This window comes from Bos indicus, chromosome 16 (assembly GCF_029378745.1).
Source record: "Bos indicus isolate NIAB-ARS_2022 breed Sahiwal x Tharparkar chromosome 16, NIAB-ARS_B.indTharparkar_mat_pri_1.0, whole genome shotgun sequence".
In the NCBI taxonomy this organism is placed as follows: Eukaryota; Metazoa; Chordata; class Mammalia; order Artiodactyla; family Bovidae; genus Bos; species Bos indicus.
In genome coordinates, this window is record NC_091775.1 from 80327702 (window position 1) to 80349313 (window position 21612).

Genomic DNA, 21612 nt, shown 5'->3' on the forward strand with positions numbered 1-21612 from the left:
ACCTCCCAGAACCCCCTGCCCCCCACCGCTCGCTTCCTCCTTACAAAGTACTCCCTCTGGTGGGCAGGCTGATGGTCCGTGAGACCTTGTCCCGGTAGTAGGGGTCTCGAACCGAGAAGCCCACGCCATCCTCTTTGATCTCCACAAGGGAGGCCAGGGACTTGGTGATGTTCTTGGTGGAGACGTCCAGCGGGGGGCCCAGGCACTCAGCTGACACAGCCTTCATCTGGGCGGACAGCTTGGGCTCGCCCTGTGACAGGAAGGGTTGGGTGGACCCACCTGCCCGGACATGATGGTGCAGGAGTGGGAGGAGGGGGAATTCCACAAGGCAGAAGGTGCTGCCAGCCAGAGGCAGAGGAGTGGACAGAAGGGCCCGGCAGACTTCACCCAGGCGCGTCTCCCGGGGTGTCTGGAGAAGCCGAACTAACAGGACCGCCCTTCCTGCCCTAGACTTTGCAAGCAGAACTGCCCAGGTGGACCAGTGTCCCCGGCTCTTCGGTGCACCCAGAGGCTGCGCTCACATCTCTGTTCCCGGGTCCCAGCGCTCTGCCTTCCCTCTCTAACGCATCCCGCTGGGGGTTCAGTCTAGCCTAGAAACTATTCCCTGACTTCAGACCTGCGTGCACAGTGAGTGGACATCTGGGGCGAGGCTCTGATCAGAGCTGGAGGCAGTCTGGTGAGGAAGAGGGGGATTTCTGAAGGTGGGGCCTTGGGCTGTGGTGACGTCACTCCACCCGCTTTAGAAGGAAGGGGTTGTCACAAACCCAGGCACCCCCCCCGCCCCCTGTTCCAGCTGAGACTCTTCTTGGCTCCCATACCCCAACTGGAGACAGTATTGGGTGGGGGCTGGGGGTGGGGGCCGTGCCACAGGAAGGCGGGGACCAGGCTGTGGGGAGCAGCCTGTCCACCTGCCAGTGGGGCTCACCTTGAACTTGAAGTCATCGTGGCTGGTGGAGCCTTTCATGGTGAACGACTGGGAGAAGCTAAGGGAGAAGCCGATGAGGGTCAGGGTGCTGACAGCTGGGATTCTGGCTCCTGGGGACTTAGGCTCGTCAGCCCAGAGCTCAGCTCAGCTCAGCCAGCACAGAGCTCGGCCCAGCCCGGGGCACGTGCTCCCTTCTGACTTGGAAACTCACCTCCCCTCAGAGAACTCGGACACCTCCTCGTCCGTGCTGGCGTAGCCATTCTCTGTGGGGGAGGAGGGAGCCAGGGGTGAGACCCCAACCAAAGGAGTGCGGGGAGGGTGGCCTCCCTCCCACTGTTACTCGGGGGTCAGACTGGGGCTTCTGGGGAGCTGGGGAAGTGAGGGTCTCCGGGGTGGGAGGGAGGGAGCCCCGGGTGTCTGGAGGTCCTGGGGGGCCCGTACCCTGCTGCACGTTGTGGATGAGGGCCTGCAGCTCAGGGTGGGCCTCGGCCTTCTCCCGCAGGGCGTCCAGGAGCACGTGGTTCTGGGAGGAGCCCGCTATGTCTGTCTGCCGCAGCCGCCCCTCCAGCAGCCGGATCTGTGCCTCCTTCTGTGCCACCTGCAGCCCCTGAGGGTGGGCAGCGAGGCCTGGGGTCACCCTTCCCAGCCTGGGGCCATGGGGACACCCATCACTGCCCTCCCAGCATCTGCACCTCACGAGAGCCCCGAGGGCTCCCCGCTCTCACCCTGCACCCGTCACAGGCCCAAGACGCACCCTGGACCCTTGGCTTCCCCCACATCCACGCTGGGGGCATGCTCCCTGTGTGGCCTGTAGAGTGTCCCCAGATGCAAACGCAGACGTAGCTCCAGGACCTCAGAAGGGGACTGCGTTTGGAAATGAGGGGCTTTAAGAGATGACAGGGCTTCCCAGGTGGCGCTAGTGGCAAAGGACCCGCCTGCCAGTGCAGGAGGTATACAAGACACGGGTTCGATCCCTAAGATCCCAGGAGGAGGGCATGGCTACCCACTCCAGTACTCTTGCGGGGAGAATCCCACGGCAGAGGAGCCTGGCAGACACGACTGAAGCGACTTAGCACACGAGCACAAAAGAGACAGTTACATTAAAATGAAGTCCCTGCAGGGCCCTAATCCCCACGACTGGTATCCTCATAGGAGATCAGGACACAGACACACAGAGGGGCGACCACAGGAGGGGGAAGGCAATGCCTGCAAGCCATGGAGACAGGCCCCGAGGAAGCCAGCCCCGCCCGCACCTCATCTCTGGCCTCCAGCCGCCAGGACTGGGAGGGATGAAGGTGTGCATTTAGGCCCCCGACCATGATGCTGGTCACAACAGCCCAGCAGAGGAACACCCTCCCGAGAGCAGAGCTGAGAGAGCTCCCTAGGGGCAGGGAGGGTGGAGGAGGGCAGCCTCTTGCCCTGTCTGGAGGTGCCCCGCAGGCACAGCCCCAGGGGAAGGAAGCCACCCCACAGCCTGGGCCCTGTTGGAGCGGGCATGGGCGCTGAGACACACCTGCTGTTCCAGCACCAATCCCACCCCTGGGAGGAGCATGTCCATCTGTCTGCTCCTGCTGCCCCGCCACACACACACAGACACGGACACACATGGACAAACAGAGACAGACACACAGACACAGACACACACACAGAGACACACACACACAGAGACACACACAAAATGACACACACACAGACACAGACATGCACACAGACACACAGACACACACACATATAGACACATACACACAGACACACAGAGACACAGAGACACATACACAGACACACACACAGACACACACATACACATAGACATGGACACACACAGACACACAGACACATACACACACACACAGACACACACACAGACATGGACACAGACAGACACACAGAGACATACACACAGACACACAGACATGGACAAAGACACACACACAGACACAGACATGCACACAGACACAGAGACACACACACAGACACACACATACACATAGACACGGACACACACAGACACATACACAGACACACAGACACACACACAGACATAGACATGGACACAGACACACACACACACACAGACACACACACAGACATGGACACAGACAGACACACAGAGACATACACACAGACACACAGACACACACACACACAGAGACACACACACACACACACAGACACGGACACACACACACACACAGAGACACACACACACACAGACACACACACAGACATGGACACAGACAGACACACAGAGACACACACACAGACACACAGACACGGACACACACACACACACACACAGACACAGACATGCACACAGACACAGAGACACACACACAGACACACACATACACATAGACACGGACACACACAGACACAGAGACACAGACACAGACACACACACACAGAGACACACACAGAGACACACACACAGACAAACACACGGACACACACACTGAGAGACACACACAGGCAGACACACACACAGACACACACAGACACACAGACACACACAGACACAGACACTGACATGGACACACACACACACATGGACACAGACAGACACACACACAGACACGGACACACACAAACACACACACAGACATGCACATACAAAGACATACACACACAGACACGCGCGCACACACAGACACACAGAGACACACACACACGCACAGACATGGACACAGACAGACACACAGAGACATACACACACAGATACAGACACAAAGACACGGACACAGACACACAGAAACACACACACAGACACACACACACAGACACAGACACACACACCCACAGACACGGACACAGACACACAGAGAGACACACACAGACACACACACACAGATACACACAGACACACACAGGCAGACACACAGATACACACAGACACGGACACAGACACACAGAGACACACACACAGAGACACACACACAGAGACACACAGACACACACACACATACACGGACACAGACACACAGAGAGACACACACAGAGACACCCAGACACACACTGAGACACACACACACAGACACACACACAGACACACACAGGCAGACACACAGATACACATAGACACACACACACAGATACGCAGACACACAGACAGACACACACACACAAGCTGCTGTCTCCCCCTCCATAGTCTCAGGCCCTGCTGTGTGCGGCGACCACACCAAGCCCCTGGCCACATTGCCTCATTAAAGCTGCACGGCCAGCCATCACCCCCACTTTTCAGCGTCCCCTCGTGAGTGACGCAGCTGGGCAGCCAGCCGTGAGCGTTCCAGCCCAGGGCAGGCTCCGCAGGCGCCCGTCCACCTGGAGGCCAGCGGCCTGCCCACCTTGTCAATGGACGCCTTGAGGAAGTTGTCCAGCAGGAGGCGGGCTTCAGCCAGGGAGCAGGAGCTGATGACCACCGACGTGTCCGTGGAGTCCAGCTCCTCCTGGGTGGGGAGGCAGAGGGCATGTCACCCGGCTGTTCTGCTGCCCCGCCCATGCCCGTGCGGCCCGCCCCTCCCCCAGGCACCTTGGTCTCCTCTAGCTGCACGATGGTGGCCTGGCAGTCGCCAATGCTGTCGTTGATGTAGTCGATGTTCGCCGCCAGCACCTCGATCTCCTCCGCCAGCTCCTGCAGCCCCTTCTCCTCCTCAGGGCTCTCGGCCTGCAGCCGCTCCCGCTTCCTGCGCAGTGCCTCCTGCATGAGGGAAAGCTCCTCCCTTTTCTGGGGAGGCGGGCGAGGCCTCAGGCTGCTGCCCCCCACGCCCGGGGAGTGGTGGGCAGGGGACGGAGGGGTGGGCCCACCTTGATGAGCCGCTCCATGTCGGCCTCCAGGTTGACAATGGTCATCCTCTGCATGACGATGTCCAGAATCCTCCGCTCCAGTGACTGCCACTTGAGCCTCGCAGCCTTGCTGAAGCTCTGGCTGGCCCCCTTCTTCTGGAACTTCTTTCTGGGGGAGGCACAGGCAGAGGGGCCAGAGTGGACCACTCTTAGCCTCTGCACTGTGCGGAGCCCCTCACCTGGAGCCTCTGAGGCCCCACCCCTGGCCCTCAAAGCTCAGGTGCCCAGCCTCCTCACCTGGCAGGGCGGGCACCAGGCACTGTGGGCGCGGAGTGACTCCCCAGGAAGTGGTTGATCTTGCGGTCCCACTGGCGCACGATGCTGGAGACGGAGCGGGCCCCCGACTCGGCCTCGGACGAGGTGGTGCTGGCCGACACCTCGGCCCCCGAGTCCAGCATGGGTGACTTCGGTCCCACTCGCCCTGCCACCCGCTCAGACATGGGCTTGGCCAGACGCCTCAGTGCAGAAACCTAGGGGTCCAGAGGACAGGGGCCCACTGGGCGGGATGCTCCCAGGCTCACAGAAAGGCCCAGCCTGGGGGTGCTAGGTGGGGAGAATACAGGGGCTGCTCCGTCCTGGCCTGGGTTTGGGACGGAGAAAGGGCCAAGGGGTCTTTGATGTGAAATGAACAAAAAAGAGACTTCTCTTTTTAAAAACTGACATCTCGGGCATCCGGACCGGAACCAGCAGCCTTCTCCCCCCCGCCCCCCTGCCCCGGCTTCAGCACCCCCACGGGGTAACCCAGGGTCAGCACTTGGCGGGGGCGAGAGGGGGGCTGCTCTGGGGGCTGGGCAGGGGCCCGCACTCACCTCCTGAGTCTTCCTCCTCAAGACTATTTCCTGCTGCCTCTTTTGGGACTCTAGAGCTCGGATCTGAAACTGGGGGTGAGAAGCGGGTGGAGCCCTCGCTCAAGCCCTGAGCCGGGTCCGCCCCACTGGCTCTGGAGGGCAGCTTTGTGCAGCCAGAAGTCGCAGGGAAAGGGGACCCGGTCTTTGGAGGGGACATCTCTTGGCCTCTTCTCCCCACCAGGGCAGGGCGAGGAGCCTGGGGCAGAGGGCTGGGCCCCGCGGGCCTCTCTGCAGGCTGGATGCTGGGGCTGGCGTGCTTGGTTCTGGCTGGCGCGGGGCTCCAGACCCACCTCGGAACCACACGGGAGCAGCCTGGGCGCCCGCAGCCATCCTGCCCTCCCGCGTTTGGCCGCGCTTGCCTCCAAGCACCTCCTCACCGCCAAGGACGGCCTGCCGGGGCCCGGGTGGTCAGGAGGGGCGCCAGTGAGCGGGGAGACGTGCTGGGGCCTGGCAGCGCCCTCACCTCCTGCCGCCGCTGCTCCTTCCTGAGCTGCGCGATCTCCCGGGTCCGCTTGGTCTCCACCAGCCGGCGCCGCTGCTGCTCCTCCCGCATCTGCTTCATCAGGGCCACCTGTGTGTGGGGGGGGGGGTACAGCTGTGAGGCCGGGGCAGCGCCTCGGGGCCTGTCCCCTACTCTCCACAGAACTTCAAGCTGACCCACCTCCTGGCCAAGCTCCCAAAAGGAACGGCCTTACTGCCAGCCTGGCTGTGCAGGTGTCACCATGCAGCAGGGTCCAGCACGCCCCCATGGCTCTGGTCATGGCCCCTGGTGGCCCCACCTGGAGCCACCGCCAGGGCCCGGCCGGTGTGGGCCCAGCCTGCATGGCCGGAGCCAGGTGATCCTGCCTGGATGGAGCTGAGCTGCTGTGGGGTGAGCTCCCAGGCCAGGCTCACGGTGACCGTAAAAACCAGGAGCATGGATGGAGCCCACACGATACGCCCAGACCCCCGTAATAGTCATATGAGAGAAGCGGTATCAGTCCTATTTCATAAGCAGGAAACGAGCCTCAGAGAGACTAGATGACTTAAAGTCAAAATCAGCAATGGGTGGCCAGGCTTGTGGTCCGGGTCATTTTGCTTCAAAATCCAGCTCTTACCACAGCCGTGGGGGTGGTACTACAGTGGGTCAGGGCAGGGCAAGCCCGCAAGCACAGAGTCTGGAGCTGAGTTCCTGGCACAGAGGGCATCGTCAGGGCAGCCAGAGGTGACCCAGCATGACGGGGAGCAAGCACCTGGGGCCTGGTGGCACCTCTCCCTCTAGTGCATGGGGTCAGCCCCCTTCCACAAGATGAGGACATGAGAATCGGGCAGGGCGGTCCCTCCGCTACCACTGAAGCCTCAGGCACCCAAGGAACGTCACCAGCCTGCCCCAAGGACAGTCAGGAGAGGACACAGCCCGGCAGGGAGGGAGGCTGGCCGGGGGCTGGTGGCTGTGTTGGGAGGAGCTACAGAGAGGAAGGGGGCCTCCCTGCTGCTGGGCCTGTGGGTCCAGAGTGAATGCTGCCCCAAAGGGCTAGGGTTGGCTACAGCGAGCCAAGCCTTGGCTGGAAGCAGACCTGAGCCCCACACATGGGGGTCCAGCATGCACCCCAACGTGACAGCCCTCTTCTGGGGCCAGAGCCAGAGCCCAAGGCTTCCTGGGGAGGAATGTGTCTTTCAGGACGAAGGCCCATCTGCCCAACTCCGCCTGTGTGGCTGAGCCCCACGGGGGTCATCACAGGGTGGCGGTCTCAGAGCGGCGGGAACACTCCAGGCATGTGACATCAGGACCCGTGGCGGCCCTGCTCTGGGCGTCCCCGCTCCCGAGGGCACCTCCGTGAGCACGGGCGCCCGTCAACTGCAGTGGGAGGGTCCTGGCCTTGGCACCTGTGGCATCTGATCAGAGCCCATGCCTGCAGCCCCGGGTCCTTCTGACGAAACCCTGCACTCCTCCTGGGCACGCCCACTGCGGGAACGGCCCAAGGGTGCTCTTCTCAGCCTCTCCCCCAGGCTCACAAGAACTAAGTGAGCTGAGCAGAGCAGGGGGGTCCCTGCTGAAGGGCCGAACAAGCTGAGAGTGAAGCCCAGGAACACGCAGGGACCCTCTGTCCTTCCCACACGTCGTGGGCATTGTTACATTAATATCATTTTTCCAGGTTTCAGAGCCACAGGAGGATCCTCCCTCCTAAAGGTCTACAGTGGCGTCACCTCCCCTGAGATGACGGCCGGCCCGCACTGGCCGGGGCACCTGGAGAGGCTTAGCCAGGGAACCTGCAAGCGGACAGACAGGAAGCCGGCAGACTTCCCCTGGGAACCGCTCCACGAGCTTCAAAGAGTCCCGTAGGGGGACAACCAAGGCCGAGGGCCTCCCTCCTGCCGCCAGAGGGCGCCCGCTGACCAAGTCCGCCGCATCCTCCGCAACCCCGGTCGGCGTCCGCAGGTGGAGGCGGCCCAGACCCAAGGACTCGAGCACTGCGCGTGGACTGGAGATCACCACACTGGTCGGGGCCCCTGGGGGTCCTCGGAGGTCCTGTGCTTTCACCCTGCACAACCTCTAGCTAAGAGGACAAGGTCCAGGAGCAGGACAGTCGAACCAGACAATGCCAAGTGTCAAGATGAGCATCCACGCCGACAGTGGTTATTTTTAACACAGTAAGTGGATTTTTAGGGCTCAGATGGTAAAGAATCTGCTTTCGATGCAGGAGACCTGGGTTCGATCCCGGGGTCGGGAAGATCCCCTGGAGAAGGGAAAGGCTACCCACTCCAGTATCCTTGGCTGGAGAATTCTATGGACTAGAGGAGCCTGGCAGGAGTGGCAAAGAGTCGGACACGACTGAGCAGCTAACACTTTTCTTCACTTTCAAATGGATTTTGAGACTACACTCCGCCTCCCATACCCTCAGCCCGCCCCTTTTGGCCTTCTTCCTTTCGGCCCGGCCCACAAGTCCCGCCCCCAGCCCCACCCTGGCCCCGCATTGACCCCATCCCCGTCCCCTACCTTGGCCTTCGACATCTCGGCCCCGCCCACAACCCCACCTTGGCCCCGCCCCATTTGGCCCTCTTCATCTCGGCCCCGCCCCACCTTGGTCCTCTGCATCTTGGCCCTGCCCCCAGCCCCATCTTAGGCCTCAGTTCCCACCTAGGCTGTCTTCATCTTGATCCCACCCTGGCCCCGCATTAGCCCCACCCCCGGCCCCGGCCCCTACCTTGGCCTTCTTCATCTCAGCCACCTCGGCCTGCAGCTTCTTGAGCTCCCTCTCGTAGCGAGACTGGTTCTTGAGCAGCCGCGCGTGCTCCTTCTGCGCGGCCTGTAGCTTCTGCAGGTCCCGGTTCATCTCCCGCAGCCTCTTCTCGTAGTCCGCCTTGATCTTGTTAGCCTTCTCCTCTGTGTAGCACTCCATGGTACCTGCGTGCAGTAGGGCAGCGTTGGCGCAGGTCTCCGGGCCCCAGTGCCCTGAGCTCGAACCGGGCCGGGGGGAGGTCTCACTGCGTGATGCGGGTGAGTCACACCCTCCTCAGCCTGTTCCCTCTAGTGAACAAGGAGGGGCTCCATTAGGAGACACCCAAGGACATTCTAGGAACCTTAAAGAAGTGATTCATCCTGAGATCTCTGAGCCCATGCTCGCCAGCTTCCTATGAGGGGCCTGAGGACCAGGTCCGCTGGCTCGCTTCTGACCCATGATTGGAGGAGAGGGCTGGACCAGTGGGGAGGGGAAGTGTTAGTAAGAGAAGACAGAGTGACAGGGGCTCTGGCAGAAGAAAAAAGCCTCTCCACTCTTGACCTGATCTGCCAACAGACATGGCAGATTAACAAGTGCAAACCCACCCCTTCACCCAGCAGTCTTCCTCATCTCAGTATCTAACATCGTACTGGAGACATCCTTGGCTCCCCTCTCGTAATCTCCCACCAATCAACCAACAAAGGCCTTTGTCTGCATCCTCAAAATGTATCCAGAATCTGATGGCTTCTCACTACCTCCTGCCCGCACCATCGCGCACCAGGACCTTTATAACAGTTGCCTAGCAGGTCTCAAGTTTCCACTCGCGTTTCCCTGCACAGCAGCTGGAGCGATCTCGTCAGAGTGCTTTCAAAATTTACATCACGTGTCTCAAAGCCCCAGCTTCCCACGTCCCTCAGAGAAGAAGGCAGAAGTCCTTAAAATGACTGGCACATCTGGCCATTTCTCTCTGGCCTCCTCTGCTGCTACCGTGCCCTCCCACCATGCCCAGTCATCGGGGCGCCCCAGGGCCTCTTCATCTTCTGCTCCTTCTGCCTGCAATGCTCTTCCCCTCCCTCGTTCTCAAACTCCCGCTTCTCAGCGAGTCTTCCACGACCACCCTTTCCAACACGTCCACCCCCTCCCCAGCACGCCCTGCCTCCTTCCCTGCTGCTTTCTCCAATGGCACTTGTCACCCCGACATGCTATAGAATCCGCCACTTCCTGCCGTCTGCCTCTCCCCACTAGAGCGCTCGGTGCAACAACTCTGGCGCCTAGAACAACGGCCACTCTGCAAGACTGTTCCACGGATGTGTGCTGAGTAGTGAATGTGTGAGTGAGTGAGTGAGTGAATAGTAACAGGATGAACGGGCTGAGAGTGATGTACAGAAGACACATTGTGAGAAGTAGCTTTGTAAACGGAACCAAAGGAAACATCCTAGGAGAGAATTCAGGAAAAGACTGAGGGGTGTCACCTTCCTGTGCCTGGAGATAGAAAGGATTCTAATATGTATGGTGGGGCGGGGCCTCATGGTAAGTGGGGCGGGGCCTCGCGGTGGGTTGGGCGGGGCTCGTGATGGGTGGGGCCTCGCAGGGGAGGGCGGGGCCTCACTGAGGTTCTGCAGCACGCGGTCGCGCTCCAGCTGCGTGTCCCGGATCTTGTTCTGCAGCAGGATCAGCTTCTCCTCATACTGGTGCTTCAGAGTCTGCAGCCGCCGCTGGCTGTTCTCCAGCTCATCAATCAACTTCTGCTTGATTTCGATCTCGCACGTCAGGTCGGCCAGATCCACCTGATAGTTCACCTCTGTGGGTGCAGAGACACGCTGGCTGAGGTGCTGGGGGCCCGGGTCGAGGGGATGGGGACAGGGCCTTCCTCTGGCCAGCCGTGACCACTCAGTGACCAGCGGCGAGGGGAACTGACTCACCCCACGGTGGGCAGGGGCTGCCTGGTGGGGACACCCTGGAAGAGCAGCCCAGAAGTGCAGGGCTGGGCCCAGGACCAGGGGGTGCCAGGCGTCTCACCCGCCCCTGCTGAGCCCCAGAAGCTGATGCCCACCCGCTGCGGACGACCCGGGAGCCGGCGGGGCTGCAGAGGGGAGAGGACACAGAGCAGCTGGCAGGACTTTGGGTCAGAGCTGAGGGACACACGGCCCGCTTAGAGGAGTGGGCTTCGGAACAGCCAGGCCTCGGTCCAAGGCCCAGCTCTGCATCCCCCACACCCAGGGGTGGACCACCAACTTTTGTGGGACTGCTCTTCGGTGGTGACCAAGGGAGGGGTCCTAACATGTCCATCCAGGGTGGTCATGTGGACAGGGAGGCTGGGCACGTTCATGGGCTTGAGTTCAGCTCAGAGCCCGGCACCAACACGTGCTCAGTAAGTTTCTGCTATGATGGGTTGCACGTCTGAACTCCCGCCTGGACGTCGGACAGCCACTGCCCCGAGCAGTCTCTCTGGGCCCCCGTGGAAGGCAGCTCTGCCTCGGGTCCCCCGCCCGGGACCACGCACCCTTCTCCTCTGGATCAGAGTCGGAGTCCGCCAGGCTTTCCTCGCTGCCCGAGTCCTCGTCCTCGTCTTCTCGGCCATCTTCCTCCTCACAGCCACTCTCCTCTCGCTCCTCGTCCTCCTGGGTGCCAGGCACCGTCAGGAGGGTGGGGAGTGGGGTGGGCCACGGCAGGGGGGCTCTCTCCCCACCCTCTCTCCTGGGAGAGTCCCACCCGGAGAAGCCTCCCGCTTGCATCACCTAACTGCGATGAGGGGCTGAGGGATGGACGTCACTGTGGCAACCAGTCAGATACCAGGAGGCACAGGACCCACTGAAGGCCGACCCGAGCCCTCCCCCACCCTGCACAAGGATGTCTGTGGAGACCCACTTGGGCAGGGACATGGGGGCAGCTTGAGGGGGCGGGTCCCTCACCTCCTCGGCCTCGTTGTCATCGGTCTCCTCGCTGTTCTCCTGTTGGAGTTTTGCCCTCTTTTTGAAGGCCTCTTTCTCTGGGCTGCCCAGGAGTGAAGGAGGGACAGGTTAGGGGGCTAACCTGCCTTGAGTGAGTGCGCAGGGTGAGAGCTGGGGTGGGAAGAGTTTCAGGCACTGGGTGGGATTGGGTCGAGCTCTGCAGGGCTCCATTACTCTTCTCTAGCCCCCAGCCCAGAATTAAGCCCGGGTGGGATCCTCCCTCCCCCTCCTCCTTGGGGGGCATCCAGCATTCGGCAGTGGGGGCTTCTGTCCACAGCAGCCTCTCTCGGTGAGTCCCTAGGCCACCTGGGTGCACACGGCCCCTGAGCACGGGGTCCTCGGGCCGCCTGGGGAGAGCTTCCCCTCACCTCTTTCTCCGCTGCCTGATCTCCTTCTTCTTGAGCCGCTCCAGGTCCTGCTTGGCTCGGCGGATGACCTCAGAGGCGTCCTCCATGGAGCTGGCCGGGGCGGCTGGGGACGCGCTCAGGGAGTAGGGGCTCCGGGCCGAGGCCCGTGAGAGGCTGCGGCGCAGGGACTCGTTCATGGCCTCGCTCTCCAGGAGCTTGGTCCTGCGGGGTGGGGGTGGGAGGTGAGTGGCCCTGCCTTCGTCCTGGGCTCCCAAGTGTGCGGGTGTCCACTCACCGCAGCTCCTCGATCTCCCGGATGTAGTTCTGGATCAGAGCACCGATGGCCTCATTGCCGTCTCCTGCGGGGACGCAGGGGGCAGGGACAGTTAAGAAGGTAAGTACAGGGAGGTCCTTTAGCTCCAGGCTGTGGTCCTCCTATCAGTGCCCCGAACAGGGCAGAGCACATGCCCTTGTCCAGGGAGGAGTTTCTATCAGAGAGGGGCTTGTCTGTGGGTGCAGAGACCCCGGTGTGCTGGTAACAGCAAGATTGGAAACAAGCAAATGTCCATCAACAGAGGCTGTTACGGTAAATCACTCATCACCACCACATACGGAACACTATGCGGCTTAAGAGAATTAAGTGGGCTTCTGTGTTTAACACAGCATCATGCGAAGTAAAGCATCACGGACAGTACGTGCGATTGCATTTACAGAGAAAGGAAGAGCCGGCTGGCCTGGGAGCCCCACATCCCGGGCTGGTGTGGGGGCAGGGTGTGGGGGCAGGGGCCTGCCCGCCTGGCGCACCTGACTCACCGGCCTTGGCCAGGAGCAGGTTGGCCTCCTGGCTCATGAGCTGGGTGACGCGGTTGTTGATGGCGTCGATGGCCTCCTGCATGGCCTTCACCCGCAGGCGCAGCGCCCCGTTCTCCTTCTGCAGCAGGGCGTTCTCCCGGAACAGGTCACTGTAGCCCTCGGCGCCATCCTCCCCAATCACTCTCTTGCCCTGGGAGCGGCAGGGGGGCAGGAGGGGGGCAGTCAGGGACGGGGTGGGGGGTGGGGGGGTCACGAAGCTCTTCCCCATCACCCCCGCCTCTACCCCCGCACAGTAGCCCTGCCAGCTCCCCCTGCCAGCTCTCGTCTCCCAGGGCTCAGAAACCTTTCAGGGCCCCCGTGACAACAGAAAGTCCACATTTCATGACCAGCCATTCCAGACCTTCACAATCTCAACCCACCTCCCTCTCCACTGCTCAGCTTCCTGTCTCCACAAACACTAACCCAAGGGCCAAAACCCAGAGCTGGGGTGGGCACGAATGAGGGGGACAGGTGTAAGGCGGCAGGGCGAGGGGCACCGCAGCACACGGAGCTGCACGCAGCCCAAAAGGGGCCGCCCCTGGGCCACTCTGGCCAGCCTGGCACCACACTGTTAGAGCTTCAACGTTTTAAAGAAAACGGAAATCCCTAATTTTCAGAAAAGTGACAACTACCCCTGCATTCTTTTAAAGCAAAGGGCCAGTCAAACGAAAACCCACTTGTGTGCCAGGTTCGAGCCAGGGGCCGCTGCTTGGTGACTTCTGCCTTAGAATGGGATGCTTCCCCAAAGTACCTCATTTCCCTTCTCTGTTCCTTTGCTCGTGGCCTGTTGGCACCTGAGGATGCCTGCCCCATCTCCTTTTGCTGGTATCTCACTTGTTCCCATAATGAAGGGCTCTCTTCCCTGAGGCCCTCTCTGGCCACCTGAATGAGGGGGCCAGCCCTCTCCCCTGAAGCACCCCCAGGTACGCTGGACCACTCGTGTGGTCCCGTCAATTGTCCTCATGGTACTGTGTTGCAGCCTGAGTCTCCTCTGATCCAACATGGCACATGCGGCAGAATAAAACCCCGCAGAGCACCTGTCTTACACGTGAGACCTGTGCAATCAGGATGTGCACCTCTCTCTCTGACACTGTAAGCCTGAGAGCTCCGACGGTGCTCCGGTCACTCAGTGAGCCTGGCCCTGGCCACCAAGACTGGCAAGCGGAGCGTGAGGCCGAACGGGGAGGGGGCGGGGCCCGGGTGGGGCGGGGCCGGAAGGGCGGGGTTTGGAACTGTGAGGGGCGGGGCCTGGGTGGGAGGGGAGGGGGCCTTTGGAGGGGCGGGGCCCTGGGTGGGGGCGGGGCCTGTGGTTGGGGTGGGGCCTTGGAGGGGTGCAGGGGGCGGGGCCTACTCACCGCCTTGTATTCCATCAGCTCCATCTGTAGGCGCGCGATCTCGGCCCGCAGCGCGCTGATCTGCTGGCTGGTCTTGTCCTGGTTCACCACCACCTTGTTCTTGATGTTGCGGGCCCGGTTGGCGTATTTGAGCGTGTTGAGCGTCTCCATGAAGTCGCGGTCCGAGGGGCTCACGCAGGCGATCATGATGGTCTGGCTGGGGAGTGCGGGGGTGTGGAATGAAGTTCGAGAGCACAGCCGGCCCGGGGGGCATCACTTCAGAGCAGATCCTGCTCCCGGCTGGGGGCCCTAAGGACCTGGGCAGAGCCTGGGGCTGGGGTTCCGCACCACCTGGCCTGGGTCTCCACTCCAACAGTGGTGACCACGGCGAGGCGGCCCCAGGCGGCGGGGGAGGGGGAGGAGGGTTGTGATGCGGCCTCTGCGTCCCCTTCGGCCTCCACCACCTCCTTAGGATACCCCTCCCTGCCGTGCAGACGACGAAGCCGGGTCCGACCGCAGTGGCCGGCAGGCACCTCCAGGCCTGCAGCGCACAGGGCTGGGCGGACCCCTTGTCCGCTGGGCCTTACCGCTCCAACCCGGACACTGGCAGGCCCTGCGCTCCCCCGCCCCCGCCCCTCCCCGGGTGTCGGCGGGTACCTGTTGCCGCCCAGCGAGTCCTGGAGGAGCCGGGTGAGCTTGGAGTCCCGGTAGGGCACGTGCACCACCTTCTTGCTCTGGTCCCCCAGGGCGCTGATCACGTTGCCCAAGGCCAGCTGCGGAGACAGACCGCTGCTCGAGAGGCACCGGGGGAGGACAGAGCCCGGAGGGTGGACCTGGCCCGCTGACCCCAGCAGCCCTCAGGCTCCCCGAGGGTTTAGAGGCAGATGTGAGAGTTGGTGACAGTGGGCAGTCAGGGTCAGGGCAGCGGCCCGCCCCGGCCAGCAGCCGGCCTGAGGCGGGCCTGGGGAGGGTCTGAGGCTGAGCTGTGCTGGCCGCTGCGTGCCTACCAGCCCACAGTTGATGGAGATGCCCTCCTTGGCCCGCTCGCCCGTGGCCCCAGTCCGCTTCAGCCGCTCAGAGCCGGCCAGGTCCACGAAGTGAAACTTGGCAGTGAGTGTCTCGTACTCGCTCGCAGGAGGGGCGCTATCAGGAAGCCCGCTGACGGCCTCGTTCACCTGTGGGGAAGCCAGCCGGCATGGGCCCCTCTGCTCCCAGCCCCTGCCCTCGGGCCCTGGGGGGCAGCGTGGCTGGGGGTGCCTCGCGCACACCGAGCATCAGACTGAGTGCACTGCCTGCTTCTCCCGCACCGAGAGCAAGGCGAGTTTGCAAGCGGCAGGGTGAGCCCGAGCCCGGGTCTGCTGGCCCAGAGCCTGGGCTCCCGCCGCACCACCCTCCCGCCAGCGGGTGTCTGCCCCGGGCTTCTCACCAGGTCGGGCCGGGCGCACATGCGCATTTGACACAGGTGGATGGTGAAGATAGCGTGAGAGCGCGAGCTCTGCACGTTCATCTGGGTGCTGGCCGTGGTGCGGGACAGGGCGCCCTGCTTCAGGCACTGGATCAGCTGCGGAGGGGGCGGACGTCAGGGCCAGTAGCCGCGTGGCCCGGGTCCTCCCACCCTACCCCCCACCCCAGCCCACTGTGGCTCCGCAGGCGCTCACCTCCTCCTGGGAGCTGATGAGGCGGGAGGTAACGCCGGTGGTGTAGATGCTGCCGCTGGCGTCCTCGTGGATCTTGATGTGGGACTTGCGGTGGCGGGCGTCAGGGTCGCGGGCGCTATCGAAAAGGTCGAGGATCTCCTCATTGTAGAGCTGTGCGGGAGGGAGATGGGGCTGGGTGTACGCAAGCATGGCCCGGGGCCCCCCCGCCAGCTCTGCTCTGCAGGAACGGAAACCGGCCCTGGGTGGCTCCCTAGCCACCCTGGTCTTTCCAGGGCTCCGGGTTCTGGGCTCTTTCCCCTGGACAGGGCGGGAGCAGCTAGATCCTGGGCAGAGCCCGTGGAGGCAGCAATCAGCGCTCCACCCCGGGGTCTGAGGAACCGGTTGGAACAAGTGGACTGAGTCCTCCCGCAGACAGAGGATGTGATGCACCGGGGAGGGGGCGGGGGCGGGGCTCCAAGCGGGGAGGTGGGGCTCAGTGGAGAGCTGAGCTCTGGGGGGTGAGGGATGGAGAGCCACCTGTGACCTGGCCCCCAGTGAGCCTGGGGACACCACTGTGGGAGGCAGCTTGGCTGGGAGTGTCCCCCCATTTCAGATGGCCTCAGCTTTGGAGAGTCCTGTGCTTGAAATCGCTGGCAGGGCAAGTTTCATCTGTTGGAATTGTCACCGGGCAGGGAGCTGGGGCGGGCAGCAGGAGGGACGAGCAAGCGGTCAGCGGCCAACAGTGGCCTGTATGTGGGGGGGGGCAGGTCCCAGCCCGCGGACATCCGAGGCTTTGATGGCCTTCAAGGGACAGAAATACCCCACAGGAAGGGGAAGAGGAAACGGAAGGCCCTGGTGCAGATGTGGGGCCTTGGTGTCTGTCTGTCAGGACAGACACACGGCAACATTTAATCCCTGTGGGTCACCCTTTGGCCTGGGCTTTCTAGGTGCTGAACTGCTCTTTGGGTCTCTCTATGACAAAAGGATGGAGAAAGGGAAAAACAAAGAGAAGTTTATAGAAATACACAGTGTGGGACACACATACACACAAACATGCACACAAACACACAGATATACACATGCACACACAAATACACATATGCATATACACAAACACACAGATATACACATGCACACACACAAACACTCATATGCGTATACACAAACACAGATATACACATGCACACACACAAACACACATATGCGTATACACACACAGATATACACATGCACACAAACACACATATGCATATACACAAACACACAGATATACACATACACACACAAACACACATATGCATATACACAAACACACAGATATACACATGCACACACAAACACTCATATGCGTATACACAAACACACAGATATACACATACACACATACACACACACTCATATGCATATACACAAACACACAGATATACACATGCACACACACAAATACACATATGCATATACACAAACACACAGATATACACATACACACAAATACACATATGCATATACACAAATACACAGATATACACAGACACACGTAGAGACATATACAGTGAGGGTGTGCTCAGTCACTCAGCTGTGCGTGACTGTAGCCCCATGGACCATAGTCGCCAGGCTCCTCTGTCCATGGGATTCTTCAGGCAAGAATACTGGAGTGGGTTGCCATTTCCTCCTCCAGGGGATCTTCTTGACCCGGGGATGGAGCACATCCATCCATCCATATATATGTATATAGAGACACACACATACACATGCCTGCACACATATACATATAGATACTTATACACGTATAGACACATACCATGTACACACACACACAAAGGCAGACTCTTTCAAAGCAAGAGTCCAGAAGGACAAAGAGCAACTTCCAGCCTAAAGCACAGGCCCCCATGGGGACAGCAGTGCACAAATGCCCGGGAGGGAGCAGGGCTGGAGAGGCGGGGGCAGACAGGGAGACCTGGAGAAGGCTGGGGCCACGTCCTTCCCTCCGAGGACACCCTGGACACGGTCAGAGGCCAGGGCGGCCTCACACCCAGCAATTGCCGCGGGGCCTGGATCCCTGGGACTGACGCTGCCTGGGCCAGGTGGCCGAGAGCAGGAGCCTGGTCACGCTGGGCCTCGTAAGAGGTACCGAGCCTATGGCCCTCCTGGAGACGCTTCTGAGAGGTCTCTTGGGAGGCCAGGGATTCCCCTCCCCCGCCCCGGAGCCGCTAGCTGCCTCCCTGGGGCTCAGCACCCTGACCTCCTCCCAGAGACAGGCAGGACCAGAGGCCAGACAGGCCCCCTCTGGAGAACCCTCCTACCCTGGGGTCAGAGAAGACTCCGAGGGTCAGGAAGGACCTCCGCCAGAAAGGGACAGGAGGGCCCAGCGGAGGCCAGGAAGGGTGAGAGCCAGAGTTACTATGAGCCGGGCCTGGGCGTCCGGGTCACCCTAGGGCCCCAGGACTGGGTGCCATCGCGCCCACCAGGTGGCAGAGCTGTAATCCATCCGAGTTTGCAGGGATCCTTCAGGTTCTCCCTGCCTCGAGCCCCTCGGGGGCAGGGAGCCCCTTCAGGGTCCCGCCAGGCGGGCCTCCAGCACCGCGGAGCCGGGGGACGCCTTCCACAGCGGGGACCTCATCCCTGAGGTGCCTCCTCTGCCACCCTGCTGGGAGCCCGGCTCCCGAGTCTTGCCGCCCCCACCCCGCCACCCGCAAGGCCACGGACCTCCAGGAACTGGGCGCTGACTTTGAACTCGGGCCCGGCCACGCCCTGCTCCTGCGCCCGCTGCTTGCGCTCCGCGATGCCCCCGAAGAGGTGCGCGATGGCCCGTGGGATGATGCCCTGCTCCTCCTCCGCTGTGGCCACGTCGAAGCCAGTGCCCATGGTGTACGTCTTCCCCGCCCCCGTCTGTGTCAGCAAAGTTGGGAGAAGGTGTTACCCAGCACCCTGGGGGCGGGCCGCAAGCCCGGGACCCTCCCAGCCTGTCCCCGCCGGCAGATCCTGTCTCAGCCAGCAGCACCTCAGCACCCCCCGACCACGGACAAGACCCCGGCTGCATCCCAGCTACCCCGCGGCCAGCTCTCTGCCCTCAGATGGGGCCGGGCCCAGGTGACCACAGGTAAAGGTGCTCACCTGCCCGTAGGCCAGCACCGTGGCATTGTAGCCCTCGAAGCAGCCCTCCACGAGCTTGCTGACGCAGGTGGAGTAGATCTGCTCCTGCCAGGTGTCCAGGTCGAAGACAAAGTCATAGGTGAAGGCCTTGTCCTTCCCCAGGAGGACCTGGGGCTCCCCGGGGGTGACCGACGTGCAGATGTGGCAGCCCTCAATCTTCTCCTTTGACAGCTGGGGCCGGATCCTGCCCAGGGCGGGGGGCGGGAGGGAGTCCTGGGTCAGACTGGCTGGGGCTGACCCGCAGCCACCCTCCTGCCCGTCCGGCTGGCCAGCGTCTGCCCCCAGGCCCCTACTCTCCCACGAGTGGGAGAAGGAAGGAAGCGTAGCATGGGAGCAGCTGCGTGAGACCTCCCTAACAATAACAGCGATGATAATACCAACACTGCTCAAAGCAGCAGCTGTGGGCGTCTTTATTCATGCACGCACGCACGTTGGCTGCACTGGGTCTTCGTGGCTGCACATGGGCCTTCCCTAGATGCGGAGTGCAGGCTTCGCACTGCACGGGCTTCTCTTGCGGCGGAGCACAGGGTCTAGGGGCGAGGGCTTCAGGATTGCAGCCCATGGGCTCAGAAGTTGGGGCTCGAGGCTCCATAGCTGTGACACATGGGTAGGGGCGAGGGCTTCAGGATTGCAGCCCATGGGCTCAGAGTTGGGGCTCGAGGGCTGCATAGCTGTGACACATGGGCACAGTTGCCCCGTGGCATGTGGAATCTCGCCAGAGCGTGGATTGAACCGTGTCCCCCGCATTGGCGGGTGGATTCCTAACACGGGACCATGAGGAAGTCCAGCAGCTGCTAACATTTCATGAGCACCCTAGGAATTGAATCTACGTTAAAGGTATTTTACCTAACACGAATTCACGTATTCTTTACCATAAACCTGCAAGGTATGTGTTATTTGCTGGATTTTTACTGAGGAAACAGAGGCTGGGAGAGTCTGACTTTCCCAAGATCGGGCAGCAACAGAACATGCCAGGTCCGACTGACCTCAAAGCACACGCTCCTGACGGGTCACGGAGCCCCAGGGTCCGTGTCCCGTAGAGAAGGGGTGGGGAGAAGGCAGGTGGCCCCTCCTGAGAGGCAAAGCCCAGGACCAGCGAGGGAAGGGAGGGCCAGGCCCGGCTGCCCCCCGGGGGGGCCACGTTCCGGAGGAGACCAGTGTCTCTGCCCAGGCCTGCAGGGGCTGCAGGGGGTCCCCCCCCCCACTCAGGAAGGCCCGCCCCAGATGCGAGGGGAAGTCTCAGGCACGAGCTCCAGTTCCTTTCTGGAAGCCAAGAGGGCTGGACCAGGCAGGACCCTGAGAGCGGGTTGAGGCAAAAGTCAGAGAAGGGCAGGGACCTCCAGCAGGGGCGCCCGCCACAGGAGGGGCCCCATCCCAGGCCCTGGGGCTCCCCAGCACAGAGGAAGAGGAGGGGCCCCAGGGCGAAGTGGGGCGCAGCGTGGACAGTGGGCAGGGCTGTCTCCTTCCCCTGCCCCTGCCCCTCTTGCAAGCAGCCGCTGCTGGAGGAGGTCTCCATGGCAACTGAGAGTGAGTCAGTGAGCATGTGCATGGATTGGCAGAGAGCACCTCCTGATGCCTGAATCTCCGGGTGGAGGGGTGCTGTGGGCTCACACAGCCAGCCAGCCCCTCAGCCAGCCTCTCACAATGAGCTGCTTGTCAGCACCCCCGCCCTAAGCCAACATTTACGGAGAGAAGAGAGCATGTGAGGGCTGGCCCGGGGCGCTCCCCCTGCAAAGCCGGCCCCCAAGGGCCATCCTGTCTCAGCCTCAGGCTGCCCAGCCCCGAGGCTCCTCAGAGCCCGGTGAGAAGCCCCCTGAGCCTGCGGCCTGCGTTTGGCTGTGAGGGGGATAAGAGGCTGGGGGCCGGGTGGTGGCCTGGCCTTTCTCCAGGACCGGTCCTCACACCACCGAGGCTGCAGGGGCTGGACACCCACGGAGGTTACCACCCCCCTCCCTGCCCCATCCAGCTGCTGAGGGCCAGGCTGAAGTGAGAGCACAGCTCCCGTCTCCCTCAGACCAGCTTCTGGCTTGGAGAGGTGCTGGGAATCCTCCCCATCCTTCCTGGACCTACAGACCAGACCCTGGATCCGTCAGTAAGATGCCCAGGCCGTGGTGCTCCCACCTGGACCGCTGGTGGCGGCGGCCGACACACAACCACGCCCGAGCGGGACACTTCGGTCCCCGCGGCGGACAAGGAAACAGACGGTGCCGGCCAGGAGCGGGCGCCAGGGGCGGCGGGGTCTGAGCCTGGGCAGGGCGGGTTCCACTCCTCCCTTGTTCCTGTGCTTTGTGCAGCTGAGGGGCAGGGCCCAGCGTGCCCAGGGGAAGGCGGGCAGCAACCTCAAAGGGCACTGGGCAGGGGCCAGGAGCTCAGGCCTGGGGGCCCAGGGTGTCCGGGGCTCCCAGGGGGACCTGGCCGCCTCTAAGACCTCTCCAGCTTCACTGGCCAGCACCAGCTCCCTGCCATGTGGGTTGCTTGCGATGGGATTTCTGGATCTGGTTCAAATACCATTTAATTACCACAGG

General features: G+C 62.0%; 1 protein-coding gene across 4 annotated transcripts in view; it reads right to left on the reverse strand.

Moving 5' to 3' along the window:
* The window catches only part of KIF21B (kinesin family member 21B), a 44562-nt gene that overhangs the window by 12558 nt on the left and 10392 nt on the right, over positions 1–21612 (reverse strand). For all 4 annotated transcript variants that reach the window (XR_011560982.1, XR_011560981.1, XM_070768755.1 and 1 more), the window contains exons 2-25: positions 19049–19271; positions 18641–18823; positions 15956–16105; positions 15724–15858; positions 15305–15472; positions 14955–15070; positions 14319–14514; positions 12925–13114; positions 12407–12470; positions 12133–12333; positions 11726–11807; positions 11317–11434; positions 10423–10614; positions 8799–8998; positions 6077–6184; positions 5575–5643; positions 5003–5235; positions 4727–4874; positions 4452–4646; positions 4267–4368; positions 1367–1532; positions 1137–1188; positions 926–983; positions 45–250 (exon numbers count right to left, since the gene is read on the reverse strand). Coding sequence is in view for 2 of the 4 variants with exons in the window: in XM_070768755.1 (XP_070624856.1) it covers positions 45–250; positions 926–983; positions 1137–1188; positions 1367–1532; positions 4267–4368; positions 4452–4646; positions 4727–4874; positions 5003–5235; positions 5575–5643; positions 6077–6184; positions 8799–8998; positions 10423–10614; positions 11317–11434; positions 11726–11807; positions 12133–12333; positions 12407–12470; positions 12925–13114; positions 14319–14514; positions 14955–15070; positions 15305–15472; positions 15724–15858; positions 15956–16105; positions 18641–18823; positions 19049–19271 (3555 nt within the window). In the remaining 2 variants the exon portion in view is untranslated. The remainder of the gene's footprint in view (positions 1–44; positions 251–925; positions 984–1136; positions 1189–1366; positions 1533–4266; positions 4369–4451; positions 4647–4726; positions 4875–5002; positions 5236–5574; positions 5644–6076; positions 6185–8798; positions 8999–10422; positions 10615–11316; positions 11435–11725; positions 11808–12132; positions 12334–12406; positions 12471–12924; positions 13115–14318; positions 14515–14954; positions 15071–15304; positions 15473–15723; positions 15859–15955; positions 16106–18640; positions 18824–19048; positions 19272–21612) is intronic.